Source organism: Sciurus vulgaris, assembly GCF_902686455.1.
Source record: "Sciurus vulgaris genome assembly, chromosome: 16".
Taxonomy (NCBI): Eukaryota; Metazoa; Chordata; class Mammalia; order Rodentia; family Sciuridae; genus Sciurus; species Sciurus vulgaris.
The window spans coordinates 16392574-16417741 of NC_136477.1; the positions used below are offsets into that span (position 1 = coordinate 16392574).

At 59.4% G+C, this 25168-nt stretch overlaps 1 protein-coding gene and 1 long non-coding RNA gene across 3 annotated transcripts; one reads left to right on the forward strand and one right to left on the reverse strand.

The window, feature by feature from the left end:
• Positions 1-2488: 2488 nt before the first annotated feature.
• On the reverse strand, positions 2489-10434 carry LOC306646851. 2 transcript variants are annotated; one of them, XR_013759982.1, is made up of 3 exons: positions 9523-10434; positions 4155-5745; positions 2489-4034 (listed from the first exon to the last, which is right to left on the reverse strand). It is a non-coding gene; the product is annotated as an uncharacterized lncRNA (long non-coding RNA). The 2 variants fall into 2 exon arrangements; XR_013759983.1 differs by having other exon boundaries at positions 9519-10434.
• Positions 10435-10572: 138 nt separating this feature from the next.
• On the forward strand, positions 10573-13185 carry KLF2 (KLF transcription factor 2). The gene is made up of 3 exons (XM_079115602.1): positions 10573-10740; positions 10957-11773; positions 12486-13185. The coding sequence occupies exons 1-3, from the start codon at positions 10666-10668 to the stop codon at positions 12659-12661; spliced, it is 1068 nt and encodes a 355-aa protein (XP_078971728.1). The 5' UTR covers positions 10573-10665; the 3' UTR covers positions 12662-13185.
• The last annotated feature ends 11983 nt before the right edge of the window (positions 13186-25168 follow it).

Sequence of the window (25168 nt, forward strand, 5' to 3'; positions counted from 1 at the left end):
GGTCTTCCCCCCTATCAAATCACAAGAAAATGTCAGCTTGCAGGACATTTGGGTTTCCTGGGGGTCACCTGAACAGCATTCTTCAGGCTTGCCAATGTCATGAAAACCAAGAACCTGAGGAAAAAGTGGGGCATGGTGGCACCTGCCTGTAACACAGCAACTAGGGAGGCTGAGGCAGGAGGATGGTGAATTCAAAACCAGCCTCACTAGTGAGTCCCTAAGCAACTTACTGAGACCCTGGGGTCAATCCCCGGCACCAAACAAAAACAACAAGAGAAAGCATCACAGAGCAGAGGAGACCCCGGAGACAGGAATGCAGCACAGGATCCAGGGACAGAAAGGGCCTGGACTTTACTTAACTGACACAGCTTTGAGCTGGCATCAGTTTCTTAGTTTTGACAAAAGTCAGAGGGAAGCCGGTTGAGGGGAGGCAGGACTCCCTGGGGCATCTTCAAAATTTTCCACAATTTGGATTTATTCCAAAAGAAAAACATTTGCAAAAACCACTGTAGAAATCACAGCCTCTGGGACAGGTCCCTGTGCCTCTCCTTCACTAGCAAAGCAATAAACCTTCTTTTTCCTTTTTCTCAAAACCGTGTCCTCGTTATTGGATTGGCATTGGGAACAAGGACCGAACTTTCGGAACAACCTGGTGATGATGAGGGACAGTCGTGTCCCCCGGCTCTGCCTGGCGCTGTGAGCAGGACCTGGGAAGCTGCGGTGGGCACGAGCCCAGCTCTTACCCGTGCCTGCTGCTCCAGCCCTAGGGACAGAGCCCTGCTCATCGAGGCCAGCTCCCGGGGTCTGAGTGGACAACAAGCTGACAGCCCAGCGCGATGGAAATGAGTTCTCCAGTGGTTCTGGAGGCGGGAAGTCCAAACCCAGGCATCTGCAGGGCTGGATCCTTCCGCGCTCCGAGGGAAGCTGCTCAGGCCTTTCTCCTGGCTCCAGCAGCCCCGCGACCCTCCACACCCTTGGCTTGTGGCGGTGACGCGCCAGTGTCTGCCTCCATCTTCCCAGGGCACCTTGCTTCTCTCGGTGATGTTTGCCATATCAAGGATAACTGTCGCCAACTTAGGGGACACCCTAAACCAGGACGGGCAGACGCTCCACCCCTGAGCTCCCCAGCAGATCCTGCACTTAATCAGACATCACGTCTGCAGAAACCCATCTCCAAAATCACCCTCCCAGCCACGGGAAGGCTGGGACAGAGCGTCTCCATCTCTTCCCCAAATTCAATCCCAAAAGCGTTCAGGGCACAGAGCCCACGTGCTGGACGGTCCCCCCAGCTGCCCACCACCACCCGCGTCTTCAGGGCCAGTTCCATCCTGACTGGTCTGACTGCAGTGACATAAAGGGACAGGTCTCCCTGCTCCTCAGCCAGTCCCAGGGCTCAGCTCCCGACAGCAGGTGGGGAAGCCGGGTATTCCCAGAACAGGCACAGGAAGAGCCATCCTGGAAGCCAGAGGAAGAGAGCAAGCCCATACAGAGGCTCCAATGTCACCAGAACAAGCAGTGTCCGGGGGCGGGGTGTCAGAACTCTCCGACGCTCCCGCTCCCACGAAGGCCTGGAGAAACGATCTGTTTGGGTGATTCTTCCCAGAGTGAGACAGAGCTGCCACAGGACCCGCAATCCCACCCCTAGGGACAGACTCTGGAGAACTGAAGTCGGGGACCTGGATGGACACTTATATGCAGATGTTCATGGCAAGACGGGTCTCAAAAGTCTGTCAAAAAGCAGCAACAACCAAGGCCTGTCGAGAGGTGACAGGATAAACAAGCAGCCACATGGTGGAACATTACTCAGTCATGAAAAGGAACAAATTACTGACACAGGCCGTGACATGAATGCACGGGAAAACGTAATACTGAGTGACAAACGCCAGACGCCAAAGGCCACATGGCGTATAGTTCTGTTGACATGAGGTGTCCAGAACAGGAGAAGAGAGGGACAGGGACCAGCTCGGTGGCTGCCAGGGGTCAGCAGGAGGATGGGAGTGACTGCTGATGGAGACGGCATCTCCTTTTGAGGTGACACAGATGCTGGACAGAGCTGGCGGTGCACAACGCGGGGCAGGTACTACACGCCACTGACTTGTGAAGTGAATTTCACCACGACAAAACAAATAACGAAAGTGAAAAAAGTAAATCTGAAAGATATGTAAGTCTCTTCGTTTTCCAGAGAATTATTTTCAGGTCCCCAGGAGTTCCCAATTAGCGGTCCCGGAAGATGTGAAACTTTACAAAGAAGCCTTCAGGACGTCCTCCCAAAGCGGCTGGTGCGCAGCTCCCGCCCCTCTCCCAGCAGCCCCGCCCCTTTTCCGACAGCCCCGCCCCTCTCCCGCAGATCCGCCCCTTCTCCCAGCAGCCCCGCCCCTCTCCCAGCAGCCCCGCCCCTTTCCCGGCAGCCCCGCCCCTTCTCCCAGCAGCCCCGCCCCTCTCCCAGCAGCCCCGCCCCTTTCCCGGCAGCCCCGCCCCCTCTCCCGCAGATCCGCCCCTTCTCCCTGCTGTCCTCCCAGCCACAGCTCTGCATCAGGAAGGTGCAGATCATGATCCCATCACAGCACAAGGCCATTACTATCCCCGCCCAGATCCAGCACCGCCAGCCATCAGGACGAAGCAACCCCTTGCTCCAGGTCGAGGTCGTTCACCAGGGAAGGGACAGAGTCGGACTCAGACAAGGGCCGTGTCAGAGCCTCTCCCGGGGCTGCTGGCAAGAAACCAAAGGCAGCGGCTGCCTCCCCTTCAGGAGTCTCTGTGCAGGCTTGTTATCTACAGAGGGAGGGTCCACCTGTCCCCGAAGTTGGAAGGCAAGCCGGGGACCGGCCCGACTCCAGGAAGAGCCCCTGGGTGCCCACACTCACCAATGGACCACTGGCTCTGCCAGTAAAGCCAGACACTTCCGGGCACAGGGCACCCGAGCGCAAGGCCCAGGGCCACCCTGAAGCAGGCACCGGCATCCTCCGGCTGGAAGGGCATGTCAGGGAGCCCCGTGGATCTGATCAGAGGGGACGTCGCAGGTAACTGCTGAAGACTGAGGCCCGCAGAGGGGAGGGCGTCGCTGCGCTTTTCTGAACTGTGAGTCAGGATGGCCCCTGGGCCCCAAGAGGCTCCACGGAATTATACTTTAGTCCCCCTTGTCCTTAGCTTTGCTTCCTCCAGTTTCAGTTACTCACCGCCAACTGGGGTTCCAAAATACCAAACCGAAAATTCCAGAAATCATTGTTAGCTGTTCTCCGTAACCTGTGAAAACCTCACATGGCCCCGCTCGGTGACCAGCGTTTCCACGCTGTACGTGCTGCGAGCCTGCTGGCCACCTCCCGGTCATCCTGGCTATCAGAGCCACTGTGGCTGCACCGCAGGGCTTGTGCTCAAGTGGCCTTGGCATAGTCGCCTCACACGGCGTCACAGAGCCAACGTCACCCTCCTCGTTTCATCTCATCATGAGTGTGTCATCTCACATCGTCCCAAGGAGGGCGAGCGTGATCCCAGACGTTTTGAGAGAGAGAGAGAGACCACACTTACCTAACTTCTGTAGCAGTGTGTTGGTGTAAGTGCTCTGTTACTCTCACTGTGCCTGATTTCTAAGTTGAACTTAGGAATGTATGTACAGAAGCAACTGTGTGTGTGTGTGTGTGTGTGTGTGTGTGTGTGTGTGTGTGTGTGTGTGTCTCCATACATTTGTGGTTTCAGGCATCCACGGGTCTTGGAATGTATCCCCTGCAGATAAAAGGGAATGATTATTCTCTCTCTCTTTTGATTTTTGGGTTGGGGGTACCAGGGATTGAACTCAGGGGCACTCGACCACTGAGCCACATCCCCCGTCCTATTTCATATTTTATTTGGAGACAGGGTCTCCCTGAGTTGCTTAGTGCCTTGTTTTTGCTGAGGCTGGCTTTGAACTCTTGATCTTCCTGCTTCAGCCTCTCCAGCCGCTGGGATTACAGGTGGGAAATGATTATTCTTTGAGGCAGCCTAAGTCCAACAACAGGTGTACTGATGATCCAGTTGTGGTCCTTCCATCTGGAATGCTACTGTGCAGTGAAAAGGAATGAGCAATTGATCAATGCAGCAACACAGAAAAACCTCCAGTTATGTGGAAGAAGACAGATGCAGAGGCCCCCCGTATGACCGCATCTATAGAAAGTGCCCACAGAAGGCAAATCTTTAGTTTCAGAAAGTAGAGCAGAGGTTTCTGGGGCAGGTTGGGAGTGGGCATGGGCTGCAGAGGGGCAAAAGGGATCTCGGTTGGGGAAGTTCTGAAGCTGGATGGTGGCGATTGCATAACTTGGTAAATTTTACGGTTTGTACATGATCGTTCAGTAACTCTGCAACAAAAATACAACAAAACGAGGCGCCCTGGGCCCCAATGACTGGCCAATTACCTAATAAAAACATCTAAGCAAGAACTTGAAATCCCTCCCGCTGAACTGTGAGGGGACAACTGGGTGCACGAGAGTCCCCAACGCTGGTGACCTCGCTCTGTGACCTGCAGGACGTCTTCAGAGTCCTGGCTCCTGAAGGAGGCCTCTCAGCATCCCAGCGTTCCCGAAGCTTCTTTCCCAGCTCCCCATCCCAGCAGGGTCGCTGCTCGCTCAAGGCAGCCGTGACCCGGAGAGGCCGCCTGGACTCTGGAGTCTGAGGTCGGCTCTGCCAGCTCCCCCCACTTCCCTGAGCCTGGAGCTTAAGTTCTCTACGTTCTAGCCAGAGAGTCCATATTCCTTCTCTGTAGATCATATGGTCTCTTGAAATGACTCAGCCCCGTTGTTCTGCTGTTCTCCCAGGAGAGCGGACACAGACCAGCCACCCGTGCACGGGGTTTGGTTGGGTGGCGATAAAATGTACCTACGTGGGCTGCGATTTGATCTTCACATGCTGCTTCTGTCTCCCAGAGAACTGCTCTTCTTTTTACTCTTTTCAGTCATTCACACGGCTTGTGGTGGTGCTTGGTTGTGAGATGACTCCAGCCAGCCTCCTGGCCCAGCCTCCCGCCCCAGCCTCCCGGGTAGCTGCTGCACCGGTGCGCACGCTGGGCCTGACCTCCCACCCTTCACCAAGGCAAAAGCGACGTTCAGCTCCTGGGCCGAAGGAAAACCGCAAAGGCCACACTCCGTTTGACACCATTCCTACGAAATGTCCCGGACAGGCAAATCCAGAGATCCAGAGAGGTGACTGGTGGTTACCAGGGCCAGAGAGAGGCCAGATGGGGTGTGGCTGCTGGGGACCAGGGGCGCCTCTGGGGGTGATGAAATGTCCTGGAACTTGACAGAAGCACAGGTTGCACAACACCATGGTGGTTCTAAATGTCACCAGAGCGTGCAGTCATCCGTTATTTTATTCCACTGGTGCTGGGGGTAGACAGGGCCTCACGCAGGGCAGGCAGGAGCTCTCCCACGGGGCCACCGCCCTGGCCGGAGCTGTGCCCTTGGGAACGGTCGACTTTAGGTGGCACGAATCTTGTCTCAAAACCATACACGCCTGCCTATGTGCAGGGTGGACACCGAGGCACGCCCGCCAGCCAGGAGCCAGATCTGCCTGCACCTGCTCCAGGTGAACAGGAACCTCTGCGAGGAATGAAGGCCCCCATCCAGGAAAAGCCCTCCGCACACAGCAGGGGACTATGGCGCCCCTGCCACGCCGAGAAGCTGAAGTTCAAAAACAGCGCCATCCACCCACGGTCACTGTGCTGCACGTGGAGGAGCCAGGACCCGGCCTGGGGCTCCGGCCACCCACTGGACGCACCTGCTGTCAAGATTAAAGGAGAAAACACCACAGTGCAGGGCCCGGCATACAGTAGGTGCTCAGTAAACATTGCTCCCGCCCTCTTCTGCCCCGGGTGTCGAGGAGACAGGCCTGGCTGGTGGGACCCAGCGGGGGTCAGCGGAGTGCTGTCCCCGTCCCCATGCCACACAGGCCACCACTTCCTTGTTCACAGAGCTACAAGTCCAGAGGCGACAGTGGGGCCAATCAGAAAGCGGCTTCTCTCACTGAGCTGCACCTGGACCTCAGGGCGGGCAGCGGGTGACCCGACCCAGAAGCCCACTTGCCCGGGGCATCCGGACCTCGCTCCAACTCCAGGAGCGAATGGAGGTGTGCCGACCTCCGCAGAACCCCGGCTGCCCCTCCAGGGGACTGCGCTTCCTGCAGCGCATGGCAACTTGCCTCCTGTAGCATTCCCGCCTGCTCCTGGGAGGCGGGCCGAGCGCGCACACTGGCTGCTGGGAGCAAAACAGCTGTGGAGCGAAAGACACGTGGACGCCAGAGGAAGAGGCCAGAGAGCGACAGCAGCCAGACATGGCCAGGGCCCAGCGCGGGGAGACCGCAAGCTCTCTGCGGCCACGGCCGGGCCTGGGCTTCCTAGGTCCTCCTCCGCGCTCTCCTGGCTCAGAGGAGAGACTTCCGATTCGCAAGTCGCCCGAGCCCTGAGACTGACCGCAGGCTGCCCGCGCCACCCAGCCCATCCTCTGCGCTGACAGATATCACCAGCCAATCACAGACAGGACCCATCCACGGCAGGGTCCCCAGTGCCCAGCCCCCACGCGGCCGCGAGACTGGGGTGGAGGGCCCAAAGCAGCTACTGTCACGCACCACATCGTGACATCTCCAAGCACAGTGGGCCACAGAGAAGACCACGGTCCCCTAAGATTAAAATGGCACTGAAAGTCCCTACCGCACAGTGACACCTGGAGTCAGCTACGCTGGAGGCCGAGGCAGGAGGAGCACTCTGCCCTGGATCTTGAAGCCAGACCGGTAATCATGACACTCGGCCCTGCGGGCTCATCTCCACCACGTCCCCTGCTGTTTCAGAGTGCGCTCCTCCCGCTTATAAAACAGCATTCGCCAGGTGGGGACGTGGCCGGGCGAGGCCCGGGTTCCACCCCAGCCTGCAAAACGAAGCCCTCGGTAGGGCTTGTCACGGGACACCAGCCGCTGACCTGCACCGCCGGGTCTGGGCGAGGCCAGAAGGTCAGGCCACAGCACAGCCAGGCCGCACCTCTGAGGACCCCTCCGTCCTGTAAGCCAGGTGTGACAAAGAACCACCTGTCCCCTTGGTCGAGACCAGGAGAGGATGAGGGGCCATGGGCACAGGGGTCACCAGCAAGGGCACAAAGTTCCCACTGTGAGAGGGACACGCGCTGGTGCCTCCCCTTGTGGACCTGACCAGTGACGCCGAGGGACAGAGGGACACCTCCGTGCACCCAGCACCCCCACTGCACAACAGGCCCTGTCACCCTCGGAGACCAGCTTGTTCTCCCCACTCGGCAGCCAGCAAGGCCACAGCGGCTCGGAGTCTTGCCCAGGGAAGTCACGGGAGGGGGCCGGGCTGGGCAGGCCCCTCCAAGCCAGGGCTCCTTCGCCAACACCGGCACTGCCTGGGACCACACAGGGACGTGCACCTGCCTGGGTGGGTGTGGTCTGGAGAGCAGGCTGATGGGATGGAAGCGCGAGAGGGTGCTGCTCCAGCCCCCCAGACCCCGGGCTGCCTCTCCCGGGGCGAGAGGTCCAGCACCTGGAGCCCCCGACTGGCTCAACAGTCCGTCCTCACAATCGAGCAGCAATTATTCTTGAGCATCAACACGTGCCATCTCAAAACTTCCCAATGCAACTGAGGCTCAGAGAGGTTGAGTGGTTTGCCTAAAGTCACACAGCCAAAGCGGCCACTGAAGTTCAAGTTTCTTTTCACGCATTGGTGGCTTCCGCACTGGCGAGGCTCTCTGCTGATGTGCCTCACACTGCTGCCATCCTTGGTGGGGTGGGGGTGGCCATGATCTTTACACGGCTTTTGTTTCATCACCAGGTGGGCCCAGGGGAGATGGAGATGAGTCAAGAGGGGACCCTGCCAGTCTGGAGAGGAAGCCGAGCAGAGAGTGGCTGTTAGCAGGAGGTATGAGTCTCCTGTGGCTGCTACAACAAAGCCCGAGGAAAGTATTCTCTCGCGGCTCCGAGGGCTCGAGCTGGGAACTGAGGTGTGAGTGGGGCTGATTTCCACAGAGGTTCTCAGGGAGGCTGTCCGGGCCCCCTACTGCCTTCTGGTGGCAGGAGTGACAGCAGCCCTCCCTGTTCCTTGGGCGTGACTACCCTACTGCAATCTCGGCCGGCGTCTCCACCTGGCCTTCTTCTCTAGCTCTTCTCGTATCAGGCCACTTGTGAGGTTTAGTGCTCAGTCTGGTCCAGTGGTCTCCTCTCAAGGCCTGACTGCATCTGCAAAGGTGCCTTTCCAAACGAGGGCCTCTTCACAGTACCAGGGACTGGGATGTTCACATTCCAGGGGCAACACTGAAGCCATTTCCCGAGGGGACAGCACAATTCCAGGGGACGCCAGGCCAAGCCAAGGGAAGCAAGTGGAGAGTTCTGCAGGAGGGGCCCGCCACTAACCCGCTCACTCGTGAATCCAGGGAACGTTTGCTGAGCACCTACTGTGTGCTGTTGAGCACCGGGATCCAAGGCACACCTGGCTCCTGCGCTCCTGCCACTCATTCAACCGTGGGGGAGACAGAGGAAAAGCAAAAACAGCCACCAACAGGGAACTAACCCCATTGGCAGCTAACCAAAACAGGGACAGGTGTTGGTCACCCTCCTTAGCCACCAGGTCTGCAGGCACAGGTTCAAGCAACCACAAATGGAAGCTATTTGGGGAGAAAAATGCATCTGTACCAAACACGTCCAGAGTTTCCTAAACAATACAGGAGGACAACTACTCACTGTTACGCTAATATAGCATTTGCATCTTATTAGGTCTTGTGGTAGATTCTATGCAAATGCTGTGTCATTTTATGATAGACACCTGAGCATCCTTAGATTTGGGGGCTCAAGGATACTGAAGGAAGACATATTATTGTCTGCATTTCATGGATGGTAAAGCGAGCCCAGAGAGGCAAAGTCACTTGCTCAAGGTCACACAGTGGCAAAGGCGGACTCTCAACTGCCACGGGAGCGCCTTTTCACTCCACTCAAAGCCCTGGCCACCCAGCCCTGCCGGCAAGGCTGCAGAGGGGCTCCCGCCTGCTCTGGTGCAGCCTGGCCCTGGGCACCTCTGGGTTTACCAGCGAGTGTTTGCTGAATACGCATTTGACTAGATCACGGTGAGGGGCCGCTGTGGTTCCTTCCAGCTGGGAGGGTGCAGGATCACAGACCCCAGAGGGGTTCCTCAGTCCCTGTGTTGTGCCAGGCCACATCCCTGCCACAGCCCAGGGGTCCAGCTACTGTTGGTGGCAAAGCCTTTCTGGCCCCAGAGACAGCAAAGCAAAGGAAAGAACAGAAGGCCAGGGAGTCCCCCAGGACCCAGCCACAGAACCCATTGTTCACATCTGGGAAGGACCTCCCTGCCCAGGCCCTAGCTTGCCCCCCAGACTCCAGCCTACACCCCTGCTGCCCCCACATGACCAGCCCATTCCTGCAGGGGCTGAGAGGCTGGGCTTCCAGGGCAGGAGCTGTGTCCACTGCCGCCACCGACTCCTGTTACCCTTAAAATGCTCTCCCTCTTATGTCCACGTCACCCCCTGAAGACCTGGACTCACCTACCAAGTCCTGCCTTAGAGTCGGAATTTCACACCTCCCCTCCACCGCCAAGTACTTCCTCTTCCCTTCCACTTCAGTTTTCTTTTTGTCCCTATTGGGGCCAATTAACAATAGGTGTTAATTGATGTTCCCTTCCCCCCTCTTCTACTACAATGGAAGTCCCTAAGGGTGGGATCTTTGTCCATCTGTTGAGGGCTGTGTCCCAGTGTCCATGCAGGGCTGACTGGAGTAAGGACAGGGTAACAGGGCCATGGCCCTCCGCAGGTGCCCCACCGCGGCCCATGCTGCCGCTGCCGGAGGAGAGACTGCTACCCTGTTGCTTCACTTGGCCCGTCAGTGAAGGCACCGGGCCAGCGTGTCTGCCCGACCTCCCGCCTCTCACAGCCGCCCCTGCCTCGGTTTCTCCACGCTTGTGGGGCTTACCTGGGTGTGTGTGTGTGTGTGTGCGCGCGCGTGTGCGTGCGTGTCGGGGCAGCGGCCCGAGGACCCAACATTTCTTGCTGTTATCACATCAGGTCTTTTACAGGGGGTGGGCCTGCAGCAGAAGAGGGGCCAGTGGACCATCCCCATTCATTTGGGGATCCCAGTCTTCCCTGCCCTTTAGGATTCTGGGGACCCCTCTGAGGCTGAGGCCCACCTCCCCTTCCCTCAAGGGATCCCGGGGAGCCTCCAAGCCTGGTATCCCCCTGCGGAGTCCCGGGGAGACCCGGGCCTCCCCCGCCGCAGGGCCCTTGCGCGGGCGGGAGCCGCGGGGCGCTGGGGGATCCCTGGGCGTCACGCTGCTGTTGTGCAGCGCGTGTTGACGCCGTCGCCCGGGAGACGGCCGGGGGCGGGCCCGGGCGGGGGGCGCGGCCTGGCGGCGCGCGAGGGGGCCGGACCCTGCGTGCAGGGCCCGGGCGGCCGCAGTGGCCACGGCTGCCGCCGCCCGCCGGCTTATATACCGCGGCTAAATTTAGGCTGCGCCCGGAGCTCGTCCCCATCCGGGACGCGTTTCCGCCGCCGCCGCCTTGGCCCGGCCCCCGCGCGCGCCGCGCCTATAAGGCCTGGGCGGGCCGGGCCGCGGCCCACAGAGCCGTCCCCTCCCGCCCTCGCCCCGGCCAGCCTCTCGCCGGTGTCCCCAGCCCGCGTTCGCCCCGGGTCCCAGCCATGACGCTGAGCGAACCCATCCTGCCGTCCTTCTCCACCTTCGCCAGTCCGTGCCGCGAGCGCGGCCTCCAGGAGGTGAGGGCGGCGGGGACCGCGGGCGGCGGGCTCCGGAGTAGAACGTAGGCTGCGGGGGACGGAATGTGAGGGCGGAAAGTGCGGGCTCCAGGCGGCCGAGCGCGGGCAGCGGGGAGCGCGGGCTCCAGGTGGCAGAACACGGGCAGCGGGGCGGCTGCCTCGGCCCCAAGCCCTTCGCGCGCTCACGCCCGCGCCCTGTTGCCCTGTCGCCCGCAGCGCTGGCAGCGCACCGAACCCGAGGCCGGCGGTGCCGACGACGACCTCAACAGCGTGCTGGACTTCATCCTGTCCATGGGGCTGGACGGCCTGGGCGCTGAGGCCGCCCCGGAGCCGCCGCCGCCGCCGCCGCCGCCCGCGTTCTACTACCCCGAACCCGGCGCGCCGCCGCCCTACGGCGCCCCCACGGGCGGCCTTGTGTCCGAGCTGCTGCGGCCGGAGCTCGACGCGCCCTCGGGGCCCGCGCTGCACGGCCGCTTCCTACTCGCGCCGCCCGGACGGCTGGTCAAGTCCGAGCCCCCAGAGGTGGACGGCGGCGGTGGCTACGGCTGCGCGCCCGGCCTGACCCGCGGGCCGAGGGGCCTCAAGCGCGAGGGCGCCCTGGGCCCGGCAGCCGCGTGCATGCGAGGCCCGGGAGGCCGACCCCCACCGCCGCCCGACACGCCGCCGCTCAGTCCCGATGGCCCCGCGCGCCTGCAGGCACCTGGCCCGCGCGCCGCCTTTCCGCCACCTTTTGGGGGCCCCGGCTTCGGCGCGCCAGGTCCGGGGCTGCACTATGGGCCACCTGCGCCCGCCGCCTTCGGGCTCTTCGACGACGCGGCCGCCGCCGCAGCCGCCCTGGGCCTGGCACCACCGGCCGCTCGTGGTCTGCTCACACCCCCCGCGTCCCCGCTGGAGCTGCTGGAGGCCAAGCCCAAGCGCGGTCGCCGCTCCTGGCCGCGCAAGCGCACGGCCACCCACACCTGCAGCTACGCGGGCTGCGGCAAGACGTACACCAAGAGCTCGCATCTCAAGGCGCACCTGCGCACGCACACAGGTGGGTCCCGGGGCGTCAGGACCGAGCGGGCGGGGCGCCTGGCAAGAGAAGCCCTGGGAACCCCGGGGGCCAAGGCTCAGATTTGGGGTGGGGGCGCATACTTCGGAACCCTCCCTAAGGGGGGCGGCCCGGGAGCTGGGGAGCGGGGCGAAAGCTTACCGCCGGGCCGGGCAGGGCGCCTCAGGAGGCTGGGGAGGGGCATCACACTTAGGAAACGTCGTGGGGCGGGGGTAGGGGGACTGCCTCGGGACGTTGGGGTGGGACAGAGTGCACACTTAGGGTTCACCAGGGTCGGGGCGTAGGAAGCTGGGGAGAGGGTGTGCTCTCGGCACTCCAGAGTGCCGTCTGCTGCCTCAGAATGTTGGGGTGGGGGTGCACGCCTAAGTCCCCTTTGGGGACGAGGCTCAGGATCTTCAGAAAGGTAGGCTCGTGGGAAGCCTAGAGGGACCCTGCACTAGGAAGCTGGCGAGCAGGGGCGCACTGGGAACCCTCCGGAGGGCGTGGCTTGAAACTCTGGGAGTGGGCATTGCGCTCTGGACTCCCGGGTGAGGATCGCCGAGGTGGGGACCTGCGTGCTGAGATTCCCGCGGGTTCAGAACATCGGGGCAGGCGTTGACCCTGGTTAGCCCAGGCGCACGCCGGAGTGGTCGCTACGGTGCTGCCCACTGCGTCCGGGAGGGAACCCGAGCTGACTCCTGTGCCCTCCCCACAGGTGAGAAGCCCTACCACTGCAACTGGGACGGCTGTGGCTGGAAGTTCGCGCGCTCAGACGAGCTCACGCGCCACTACCGCAAGCACACGGGTCACCGGCCCTTCCAGTGCCACCTGTGCGACCGCGCCTTCTCGCGCTCCGACCACCTGGCGCTGCACATGAAGCGACACATGTAGCCGGACTACCCGGCCTACCCGTGCTCAGCCGTGGCGGGTCCCACGGGCTGGGCACGGCCCCCACAAACTGTGACTGGTATTTATTGGACCCTGAGGACCGGGCTGGGCAGTGTGGCCACGGAGGGGCTTCAGTCGCCGCCCCATGACAATGACAACGCCACCACCCCGGCTCCTATCCGTGACTAAAGACCCGGTGGGAGAAGGCACAATCCTCTTTCCTCCGACGAGTTTTGTTTTTTCAAAATGGTGCAATAATTAAGTGTCGTCTTTCTGCCCCCGGGTCCACACTAGAGGATCAAGGCTTGACGCCTTGTGAGAAGTAACAGCCCTCATTTGTACTGTCTGATATTTTTTATAATATTGTACATAGTGACTGTGACAGATATTGTATTACTGTAAATAAGGGAGACAGGCAGGCATTTGGGCTGCCTGGCTGTTTTTATAAGACTTTTGCTGTTTTTTTTGTTTTTGTTTTTGTTTTTGTTTTTTAATTAAAAAGAAAAGTTTTGCATCTTTTGAAAAATTACAGGACTGGTCTGGCTTTTGGAATCCAGGGACACTTGGGAGGGGATGAGGGGGAGCAGACAGCTCTGGCAGAGGCACCGTGCAAAGTGGGTCCTGTCCCCACTGGCTCCAAGATTACCAGCTGCGGCACCCAGCTGCCAGGAACCTGTGGGTTTTTCTATAAATTTAAACACTGCACTTTAGGACTGAGGGTGGGTTATTTTAAGGTTGTTCCTTGAGCCATAAATGCCTCTTTTTCCCCAGAGCTGGGGAAAGTGCTGGCCCTATTGACGTGGCCTCCTTCTGGGCCCAAAAAAGCTTTACCTTTTTCTGGAAGTTTCTGAGGTTTAGCCAAAGTTCTGGAGTGTGCAAACTTTTTTTTTTTTTTCCTGAGGAGCGTGTAAACTGCTGGCTCACTATGCCTTTTACTAGTCTCGCCTTTTTAGCCAGACTTCTTTCAGATGACTTCCCCAATCTGCTAGAAAAAAGTGAAGGCTAACTTTGCAGACCGCGCAGGGAGCTGTTTTCCAGATGAGGAAACTGAGACCCAGAGAGAGCAAGCTGTGGAGTGGTGGAAGAAGGGTGCGGGTCTGCTCTGTGTGCCTCTGGAGGGTCCCTGAACACACTAGAGAAAGTCGGTGGCTTTTTGCAGTGCCCTGCCTGTGACTTGCATCAAAAGGTTATGAGACCCTCCCCTGTAGGTTCCCTGGTGCGAAAAATTCATGGCAGACAGCAAACCCCCTGCCTTGATGGTGGGAAGTGGCTCGTCCAGTGATCTACCTCGTAAGCAAGGGGACACCTCTGCACCCCACCTCAAATGTCTCACTTGGGTGACAAGGTGCTTGGGCCCTGAAAGCTTCCCCTGACACCCCTGTCTTCCCCTTCTCGGGGGCCCTGGGTAACCATGGCCACTCACAATTGCACAAGTTGTTTCCAGAAAGTGAAAATAGCTCGTAAGCAGAGCCTGTTTTAAAACACTCTCACCCCGTTGCTTGCGACAGAGGCTGGGATTTCCTCCCTCCCTCCCTCCCTCCCTCCCTCCATCCTTCCTCCCCCGGGGCATAGCGCCCTGGAAACAGCTGAGAGCTATTTGGTAATCCACGAAAAGCAGAAACGGGAGATGACAATCTGATTCATCTTTCGAGAGTAAATACCCGGCTCGCTTCCGCTGCTGAAGGGCGTGAGTGTTTCTGAGCCCGAGGTGCCCTCTGCAACTTCTGCAAAACTGCTCCGAGCACATGGTGGCCCCCGCCCCGGGACGCGGCCCTCCCTGCTCAGCGCCAGGCTCTGTGCAGAGAAGAGTGGTGGCTTACAGGTGCAGCTATTATTCTTGCTTGTTCCAAGACACCTGCCAGGTTCCCACCCCACCCCCGGGCCAGGAGAGGGGAACAGTGGTCACACAACGGACACGGCTGGGTTTCCGTCTCCTGCATGCATCCAACAGATAGCTCAGAAAGTGTCACCCCCTCAGGCCTGGCTGTATGTCTCAGCCAGTGACACTGGTCCCAGCAGGGCTGGGTCCCACTGACCCATCCAGAAGTGCCCTGCATGATTTTCCTGCCTGATTCTGAAATCCAAACACAAATTTTGCCACATGTCCTCAGCCTGGGCCGCCTGGGCCTGGACACAGTTTGGGTTGCCACAATTTGGGGTTCCTGCTGGCATCCGGTGAGGCCAAGCCAGGGATGCTGCTAAATGTCCTGTGATAGCCAAGGCTGTCCCTGTCACAGGTGGACCTGGTCCCAAGTGTCAGTGACTGGGGATGGAAACCCTGGTCTTGGTCCCAGAAGATCACTGTTCATCAGCAGGGATGCAGCCCCATTTCAGTGGACGGTGCCACCCAGAGAAAGGAGCAGGGAAGCTTCTCCTGGGGCCCTTACGAGAAGCGACAGCACCTGACGGGCAGCCACACCCCTTTAGAAAATATCAAATATTAAGAGACAGAATTGCACCTTGCATTCCACAGCCCATCCGAATCCAAGTTTTTCCTTTGAGTTTCTTGTTTGTTTGAGGGGACGGGTTTCTGGTTCATGGCTGACATGGTCTCACATGGCTGGCCGCAATTATTGCTGTTATCTTTTTTTTTCCAGAGTAATATGCCTTTTCCATAATGTTCTTCCCTTTGATAGGTTTCTATTGTCATTTTCATGGCTGTGCAATATTCTGTTCAGATATGCCAGGAGGCACATTATTAAGCAAATAATCTCTGCATGTACAGTCATTCCTCTATGTCACTGGGTTCTGCAATGTCTGAATGCCACCAACTGTGGATCAAAAATATTCGGGAAAAACTGCATCTGTGCTGAACAGAGAGCCTTTTTCCTTTGTCACGATTCCCTAAACCACAGAGCAGAACAATGGTTCACAGCGCTCTTGCCGCGTAGCCTGCGTTCTGTCATGTGGAGATTACCCGAAGCCCGCGGGTCAGTGTGTGCACATTCTCTACAAATGTCTTGTCACTTATATAAAGCGTTTGAGCCTCTAGAGATTTCGGTGTCCAGAGAGGGGTCTGGAACCAACCTCCCACAAATCCCCAGATGCCCATGGCTTATTTCAGACTGTGCCCAGAGGGTGGGGAGAAGGGTTGGATGGTGAAGGTTTTGAGGGGTTCGACGTAGCCAGATGGGTGTGGCGACGGGGAAAACACAGAAACCCTTTTCCTGCCAGGCATTTCCTGTATTGGTGGCCCGGTGCCCAGCAGCGTGGTGAGGCCCCGGCGGTGGGGGTGGGCAGGGCAAGGGGCCTCTCAGCACCTGGCCAGTCCGAGGAGTCCCCAGGCCACAGGCCGGCTCGCTCACAGAGGCCAGGCACCGGCTCCGGTGGTCACCGAGTGCCTAGGCCGGGGCCACAGACACGTGGCCCCAGAACGTGCTCTGCCTGGCGCGGCTCCTGAGCAGCAGCCCGGGCTCCGCCCTCCTGACGCCACATATGCCCGCGTCCAGTGAGCGCAGGGGGCCAGGTGACCAGGACGGCGGGGCACAGACGGACACCTGAGAGACTCGGCCGGTGTCACCAGTGACCCGCGAAGCCCTACACACCGCGGTGGCGAGGAGGAGGGGGCGGGAAGGGGACCCTCCCGTCACCCTGCAGCCTGGCGCTGGCCCCGGGCGCACGCTCTGGCTTTTTCCCAGGCAACACGGGGTGTCTCAGCCCGACCACTGGTGACCCGGGCCGGCTCTCTGGCGGTGTGGGCAGCGTGGCCGGCCTCCGCCCAGCAGACCCCCGCGGCTCCTGTCCCTGAAGTCACAACAGCCCAAAAGGTGTCTGGGCTTCGCCAAGGGGGGCAGGATGGCGGTGCCCCCACTGCCCACGGGGCTCAGAGGCCACGGGAAGCCTCAGCCTCGCTGGCCGGGGAGAAGGGACCAGGGAAGGGAGGCCGCACCCGGGGCCAGGCTGCAAGGGGCCGTTGCTCCTCGTCGCCGTCCCTTCTCTGTCCCCGTCGCTCGGCCATTCATGCACCGGCTCGGCGGACGCTCCTTCCACCTCAGCCCCGGCGAGCTGACAGCAGAAATGACTCAGAAGTGACTCAGCTCCAGCCTCAGCCCCGGCCGCTGCCAACATGTCTCTCCCATGACTAACCCAGCACCGGCCCGCGACCCGAGCCTGGCCGCTGTCGCCGGCCCTGCGACGGGCCAGCGGGGGACACTGCCACTCGTTCTGCGCCCGCGCCCGGTGCGCTCTTCCTGGGCTCCTGTCCCGACGGCCCGCCAAGCCCGTCTTCCAGGAAAATCTCTGACATGGCGGAATGAAGACCAGGGTCGGCCGGGCGCGGCCCCTGAGGCACAAGAGGCTGAGGGGCCTGGGGGTCCCAAGCAGCAGGTGGCTCCGCAATCCCACTCCAAGGCCCAGACCCCAGAAAGAGGGCCCCAAACAGGTCCCTGCGCCCAGGTCCCCTGCAGCGTGGCTCACGACAGCCAAGAGGCAGGAACAGCCAGTAACCACCCAGCCAGGAAGGGGTGAAGGCGCTGTGTCCACAGGGCCAGCGCAGGGTCCCTGGGAAGTACCCACCTGCTGCCACCTCTCCCCTCCACAAACCTCGGGGCCCCTTAGTCTTCGAGGCAAGACCCTTGGAACCCCCCAGACTCATGGGACACCCACATATGCGGCCTCCAGCCCTGGGCTCCTGGCTGGCTAATGGTTCCTGATCTCCCAGCCCTGGGCCTTTGCACTACCCACAACCCTTGGTCCCCACTCCAATCTGTCAATAAATCTACTGAGTGCCCCGTGAGCACCAGCAGGTGTGGGTGACACAGTGGATCTAACAGCCCCGTCAGTGGAGCCTGGCCTGAAACCCCCCAACCCCGGCAAATGGGCAGGGCAGGGGGACCTGCCCAGATATGGGGCTTTTGGGAGGGAGGTCAGTCTGGCTGGAATGCATGAGGAGCAGGGGTGAGTCTGAGCTTCAGGAGTGAAGGGCAATAGGGAGCCATGGAAGGATTAAGGCAGGAGGTGGCCATCAGCTTTCTGCCCTGACATGGTTCCTTTCCCATGACCTTCAGCTGGGAGGGGCCCCCTTCCTCTCTGAGCCCTCACATCCTTCTCTGTTTTCTGCCCAGGATTCCTGGGAGGGTCCCTGACTGGTTCTGACAGGGTGGGGGATTCCTGGGGACCGAGTCAGGCCCAGGCTGATGGCCAATCAGGGAAGCCACCTCCACCATTCTGCAGGGAGTGCAGGGCCAGGAGGATGAGGACAGGCACAGCTGGCCTCAGCGAGCTTTCTCCAGCCTCTCTCTCCCATTACTCTGTTCTCTTCCCGCTCATCCCTGATTGCTTTGTCTATTTAATTATGATGATGATGAAAAATACGCAAAAATTTATCATCTTCAACTTTTTTGTGTGTGGTGCTGGGATGGAACCCAGGCCTCTCACACGCCAGGCGAGCACTCTGCCACTGAACTGGTGACACTCCCTGTGCTTTTAATTAGTGGGACAGGGTCTCGCTGTGTTGCCAAGACTGGCCTCCAAATTGTCATCCTCCTGCCTCGGCCTCCCTAGTGGCTGGGATTTCAGGCGTGAGCCAACACACCCGGGTATTTTAACCAGTTTTAGGGGTGCAGTTCAGTGGCATGAAGTACATGAAGCGTTAGGTAACCATCTCCACCGCCCATCTCCAGACCTTTCTCACCTCCCCAACAGAAACTCCCCAGCAGACACTCACTCCCTACCTCCTCCCCCAGCTTCTGGGGTTCTACATTTTTTTCTACTTGTTGTCTCTATGAACTTGAGCACTCCAGCAACTCCTGGGAGTGGAATCGGTCTCCATGTGTGTCCTTTCATGACGGAGTTCAGAGTCTAACGTGCCAAAGCTTCGTGCACGTTGTCAGGATTCTTTCCTTGTCGTGGCTATATAATATTCCACCATATCTTGCTTCTCTGCTTCTCTGGCTGCTTCCAGCCCTTGGCTGTCGTGAGCTACTATGAGTGCCAGTGTGGGAACAGCCATCCGGGCCTGTCGTGTTCTACATGCATGTGCAGTGGAGGGATTGCAGGATCCCCTTCTCCTTCAGCTCATCAGCTCAAATTGTTTTTCTTCTCTGAGCAGCCGGGTCCCAGGCTGCTGGCCCAGACCAGGCATATTTGCAAAAGCTCCCATGTGGCTTCCATGTCCCACCAGCCTGAAACACTCTGGACCTCGGTTTCTTTTTCTGTGAAATGGGGATGGCAGCTTAGGGCTGGGGGACCTGGTCGGTGGCCCAGATTCAGGGCCCACCCGGAAATCAGGGTTTCGCAGCACCACTGGCTGGATGGGCCTGCGGCAAAGGTGCCACTCACACCCAGCACACCCACCGCCTGCCTGCTCAGCCTGCAGGAACCCAGGCACGTCACCCCCCCCTTTGGGCCCCCCAGGATGGCCACCCAGGACAGCCTCCTGCAGCAGGGACATGGCTGCCTGGAAAGCTGCAGATGGCTCAGGACCTCACTCCACCAGGGCAGGAGAGAGACTGAGACCTAGAAATTCAGGTCCTCATTTGGCTGCAGTGGTGCATGCTTGAGACTCTGGAGGCTGAGGCAGGAGGATCAAAAGTTTGAGGCCGGCCGGGGCAACCTATTAAGACCCTGTCTCAAAATAAAAAGTTAAAAGGGTTAGACATGTAGCTCAGTGGAGAGCACTCCTGGGTTCAATCCCTAGTACCTGCCCCCCAAAAAACTCAATCAATCCAGGTCCTAATGAGGCCCACCCTCCTGGTCTCTGGGCCTTCCTGAGCCACAAACACAAGTCCCATGAGAATCGTGAGTTCCTGCCAAAGGTCTGGGACCAGAGCTGCCAGGATTCAGCTCTGTTTGAACCTAGAACAACATGAACTGAACATTTTATTGACAAACTTTTTTGTTTCCCTCCCCCGCCCCCCTTTTAAATACAGGGACTATAAATCCGCTAGGCCAGATAGACCTGTACGGGAGATCCCTGCTGGGCTGGGGGCATGGCTCGGTGACAGTCTCACCTAGCCTGTGTGAGGCCCGGGGTTCCATCCCCAGCACCAGGGAAAAGCGAAACACAATGAAACAAAAACACTCCCCACCAGGAACAGAGGCCACATTCTTCCGAGCGCTGAACTGTCCCCTCCACCAACTGAAAAGGGCCAGAGTGATACAAAGTATGTTCTCTGGCCACAACGGAATGGAGTAGAGATCAGAAGCGGAGGCTCCGGGCGAAGCTGGAGAACACACAGCTCGGTGCAGGGAGAGCCTGCCAGGAGGCGCGTCCGGCCCTGGCAGCCAGCGCTGCCTGGCTCTCTGCAGGTCTGGGGTATCTGGGAGGCCTGGTGGCTCCTGTGGCGGTGGCCTCCAGGTGGGTGACCCAGAAGCAGCTCCCGCAACCCCGAGGCTGGCCACACGGATGCTCCGGGGGTCTGCTTCTGTGTGTCCACCTCAGCCAGGTCCGCACCAGCCTCCTTTGCTCCTTTAGAAAATGCTAGAAACTCCCCTGCTGCATCCCTGCCTCCGGGGTCCACTGGCCCTGTCCCTCTCTGTCCCTCTTCCCAGGCCAATGCCTTTGCTCTTCCCCAGGGTCTTTTCTTTTTTTGCCAACAAGCCCTCCCCATGTGTCCCAGGAAAGCCCTGACTCTCTAAGGCCAGCAGCGATGGGGCTGGACCTCGGGGGACCGGTAGGGGAAGGGGCAGCACTGTGAACGGGCACGGTGGCTTCACCCCCATCACCCACGGAATGAGGCAGCGTCCAGCTGCCCGCGGTGACAGGGCTCCCGATGGCTGGCCGGGCGCCGCAGCTCTGCCCCTCTGCCCCCCTGCCCAGGGCCACCTAGGCCTGAGCAGCTCGGCTGGGAGCGTCCCCCTGCCGCCCGCTCTCCACAGCCCTCCTCCGTGCAGCGGGTCCTGCCCGGGCTCTGGCCCAGCCCTGCAGGCAGCAGTGTTGGGACGTCCGGCAGGGCTGCCTGTGGCCATGTTTGGGACCCAGTGTGGCTCTGAACTGTACCGGTCACCCAGGAAAGAGCCCCCACCCAATGAGGGCCAGGCGCTGCTCCCGAGGTCACACGCCCTGGACTGCCCTCACCTCCGTCACCCCTGCCTTCAGCCTTGACCCGAGCTTGCCCTCTTGGGGACTGTCCCAAGATCGAGGCACACTCTTGGCAGCCAAGCCTCCTCTGAGGCCTCTGGGTCCCAGGACGATCCAAAATGAAGGGCGGGCCTGGGTTGGGGGTCGGGGGTCGGGGGCTGGCCGCTCCCCACCCCGCGGGGCTCCGGGTGGGCTGGGGACGGAATTCTCTGCATTCCCAGTGTCTGTTGAACCCCAAACCTCAAGCACATCCTGATGTCTCATTTCCTCGACACGGCAGGTGACAGGCCACCGAGCCGGGGGCTCGTCGGTTCATTCTGAGTCATCGGGGTTGATGGAAGGAAGGGCTTTTCATCTCAGGAGTTGGTGGCCATGCCAAGTGGGGCCTGTCCCCACCGCTCGCGCTGTGCAAGCCCTGGAATGACTTGGGCCGCCTCGCCTGCCCGCGGGACTGCTCCGGGTGATGTGGGGGCAGCCCTGCTGGGGACCCTGGGCAAGCCTCCATTTCCTCCTCCGTAGGATGGGGTCAGTGGCGGCTACCTTGGCTGGACTCAGATGGACAGGACCATGGCTGGCACATAGAAGGTGCTCCGTGAAGGAGAGGTGGCCGTGAGTGAGGGGGACAGTGAGAATCAAAAGCAGCAGGTCCACTCGCTCTCCTTAATTCTGCTGGTCCCTGGAGCGGGGTGGGAGGGGTTCCGTGTTTGGGGTCCTCCCGACGTCACCTGCCAGTTCCCGCCACCTCCAGCACAGACTCCGATTTCTCCACCGACGTGCTCGGGAGCCTTGCTGGGCCTTTCTTGGTGTGAACGTGCGTCTTCTTGGTGGCTTTGTCAGCGGGAGGGGCAGCTGGGACGCCCTGACCGGGGAGGTTCTGCATCTAGGGGCAGCACCCGGGGGACTGGCTCCCGACCCCACGGATACCCAGGTCACCCACATGCAGGCCCCTCCCGCAAAATGGCCCGGCTTTGAACAGAGCCTACGAACCCCCAGCCTGGACTCTGCGTCCTCCCTCACTGGCTTAGACCAGCACAGCGCCAATGCTGCGGACGCCGCCACGCTGCTGAAGGGTGACAGCAACGTCACACGCCACGTTTGGGACTGGTGGATTTTTGTTCTCGGGGGTTTTTGATCCCAGGTTGGTGGGACCCATGGAGGTGGAGGCCCGGGGTGGAGGGCGGCTGGGCTGGCTGTCCTCAGGGTCTGCATGGCTGCGAGGTCACTGACTGCTCCCTGCGGCCCCTTCAGGACAGCCCCAGAGCAGAGGGACCCCAGCGTCCCCTGGAGAGCACACGCACACACCGCGTCCCTCTGTGCAACGGGACATCACCCGGCCACAGAAGGGAGGAAGCACAGACGCCTGTGGGGTGGACCAGCCTGAAAGCGTGGCCCCGAGTGACAGCTACGCACAACAGGCCACGGTGACCCCATGGAGTGGACTGTCCAGGACAGGCGAGTCTGCAGGGAGGGAACGCAGAGGGGACGTGGGAGTGACGGCTGACAGGGGTCAGACGACAAAACGCTGTCCCTGCCGAGCATGTCAGCGCCGCGGAATCTGTGCAGTTCCAACGGCGACTCTTACCGCGAATTTCATCTCAATAAAAAAAGACTTTTAAAAACGGGGAGCTGGGAACCAGAGCTTCCATCAGAAAACTTGGCTATTGTTTAAAAAGCTTTTTGGTGGCGGATGGACACGATGGCTTTAAAAAGCCAGGTATTTCTGTTTTTCTTTTCGGCTGAGGGTCAAACCCAGGGCTTCACATGGGCCACTGAGCCTGGCCCAGCCCGAAACCTGGCCATTTTTAATGAAATTCCTGCATCGATGTAAAATAAAATCTGGACCAAGTGTCCAGGGATGCATGGCTGGACGAACACAGCACGGCTTGCCACTCGAGGAGCTGTCCCCGGGCCTTCAAAATGGACATCCCGACACACGCCGTGCAACTCCAGACTCAGAGGGACAGAAAGACCGGTGGGCGGGGCGGGGAGGTCGCTTAGCGGGTGTAGAGTGAAGAGCCCGGGCGAGGGCGGGCACCACACCAGGAGTGCACTTGACTCACGGAACACTTCGCGGCGGGGTAAGAAGGCACCTCCCGCGCTAGTCACGTTTCGCCACAGTCATAAAAATAAGAGTTACAATTTGGGGGCCGAGGTTGTAGCCCATCGGTAGAGTGCGTGCCCAGCACTGCACAATAGTAAAGAAATGGAGCTGGGGATATAGCTCGGCTGGTGGGGGGCCTGCCTGCCCACAAGCACAAGGCCCTGGGTTCAGTCCCCAGCACCGCAAAGAAAACAAAAAGTCAACAAACACACACTGGGCATGGAAGAGGTGCAGTGCAGGCTCTCTGTCCCATTGTCACCAGGCAGTGCTCTCTGGAAGCTCAGAAAGGTGTCTTTGGAGACATGAATGTGATTCTCAGGAAAATAATGCATTTCCACTTCTGGTATTGAGAACTTTCTTTGGGCGTATACGGAGGTCAGACCTGCCCCAGGACAGGCAGAGCCTGCACCAGGGTGGGCCAGGGAGAAAACAGAATGCCTAGACATTAAGTTTACAGATGAAACTGTTCTTATTTCATGAAATTTCCCCTTAAACATATCAACTCTAAAACCTGGGGGAACAGGCAGGGGATCCTGAGATGAACGGCATTCCCGACTGGAGCGTGGGGTGTTTCGCAGTGCCGGGGCTGGAACCTGGGGTCTCCTGCATGCTAGGAAAGCACCCGGCCCCCAGCTGCACCCCAGCCCCAGGTGCAAAGGTTTTTCAAAGCCAGGTGTGGTGGCGCACGCCTGCAGCCGCAGCTACTCAGGAGGCTGAGGCAGGAGGATCGCTTGAGCCCAGGAGTTCAAGGCCAGCCCAGGCAACACAGGGAGACCACGTCTCAAAGAAAAAACAAACTAGATCAAGTTTCACAGTCCCTCATACACTGGCTGAGGTCCAGACAGGGAGAACTGCCGGCCTTGAACAGCCTCTGTCAAATCTCCTGGCTGTCCTGGTCCCTGCACCCCAAAAGAAGCACGCCACAGCCTAGACTGCACGGGGGACTCTCGGCTGGCCTCCTGGGGAGGCCAGCCCATGACGATGGAAAACACCCACTTGTTTGGTCAACCATGCCAACAAAGAATAATTTTGTTATTTTACATTATATATTTTATTTTATTATTTCATTTTATTTTATTTTTGTGACAGGGGTCCCACTGTGCTGCCCCAGCTGGCCCTAAACTCCTGGGCGGCCAGGGTCCTCCTGCCTCGGCCTCCGGAGCAGCTAGGACCATAGGTGAGCACCCCCATGCCTGATTCCAAGAACTTCATTCATTTATTTTTCATTTATGGTGTGAGCTACAGCTCCATCCCCCAGAGAATTTTAGTCCCCCAGCAATTTAACAAGGCCCTGTCTCAAAATAAGTTAAAAAAGGGCTTGGGGTGTGGCTCAGTGGTAAAGGGCCCCTCGGTTCAATCCCCAGTACCAAAAAAAAAAAAAAAAAAAAAAAAAAAGTTCACAGAGTACAATGTCAACAAGACAATGTCCACAAACAAGAGGGCTCAGAGGGGTTGGTGTGGACGTGAGAGAACGTGCCAGAAATAGGGCAAATGCCCAGATGGCAAAAGTATACATATATGTATTCTACAAATGTACACATATATACAAATTGCTACAGTCCTCTCCCAAGCAGGGACCTGGCCTGGGACAGACAGAGGGCTGCACTGGGTGGAATACGTTCTGTGTACAAAGAGCCCAGATGAACATCAGGCTCCTGACATCTCCACCAAATGACGTGCCCAGTCGATGCCCGCGTGCCAGGCACCGGGGAGCCGATGCAGCTCAGGAACGTGGGACGGGAGATGGAGATGCAGAGGCGGTTGGACCCGTCAGCCAGAATGCACTCCTCAGCTGGGAAGGCTGGGCAGGCAGGGGACCACGGTGACCGGACTAGGTCACGAGGGCCAGAGAGCCCAGGTTCAGAATGGCCACGGCTGCGAGACCTCAGCGCTGGTGCTGAGGGCTGCAGTCCTCAGAAGGCTGAAGAGCCCGGGAAGCGTTCCTCGGCTGGAGGGGTGTCCTCGCGGGGAGGGTCTTGGACGAGGGCCCGAGAAGCCAGCCCTCTCCGGGGACTGAGGTGCTCGGCTGCCTAGTGTCCATGCAGGCGCTTCCTGTGTGTCAGTGCCAAGCCATTTCTAGTAAGTCTCCTTGTCAGTCACAAAAATAACCACTGGTGAAGCAGCGATGAGCTCATGGTGGGGACAAGCTGCCACAGAGGAGCCATGGCATCTGTCCCCTTGAGCGGAGAGTCCCTGGCCTAGCCTCAGAATTAAAGTTGACATCCTGGTTTGGGACATGCCACCTAAATGGTGGTGGGCCATGCACCTGGTCCCTAGAGGGTGCTTTGTACACTTGAGCCCCCTTCCCTCCCAAGACCTTCGTTTGGATAATCACAGAGAGTTTCGGGGATGTGACTGTCTTATCCCCGCTGATTTCCTGTAGAATACG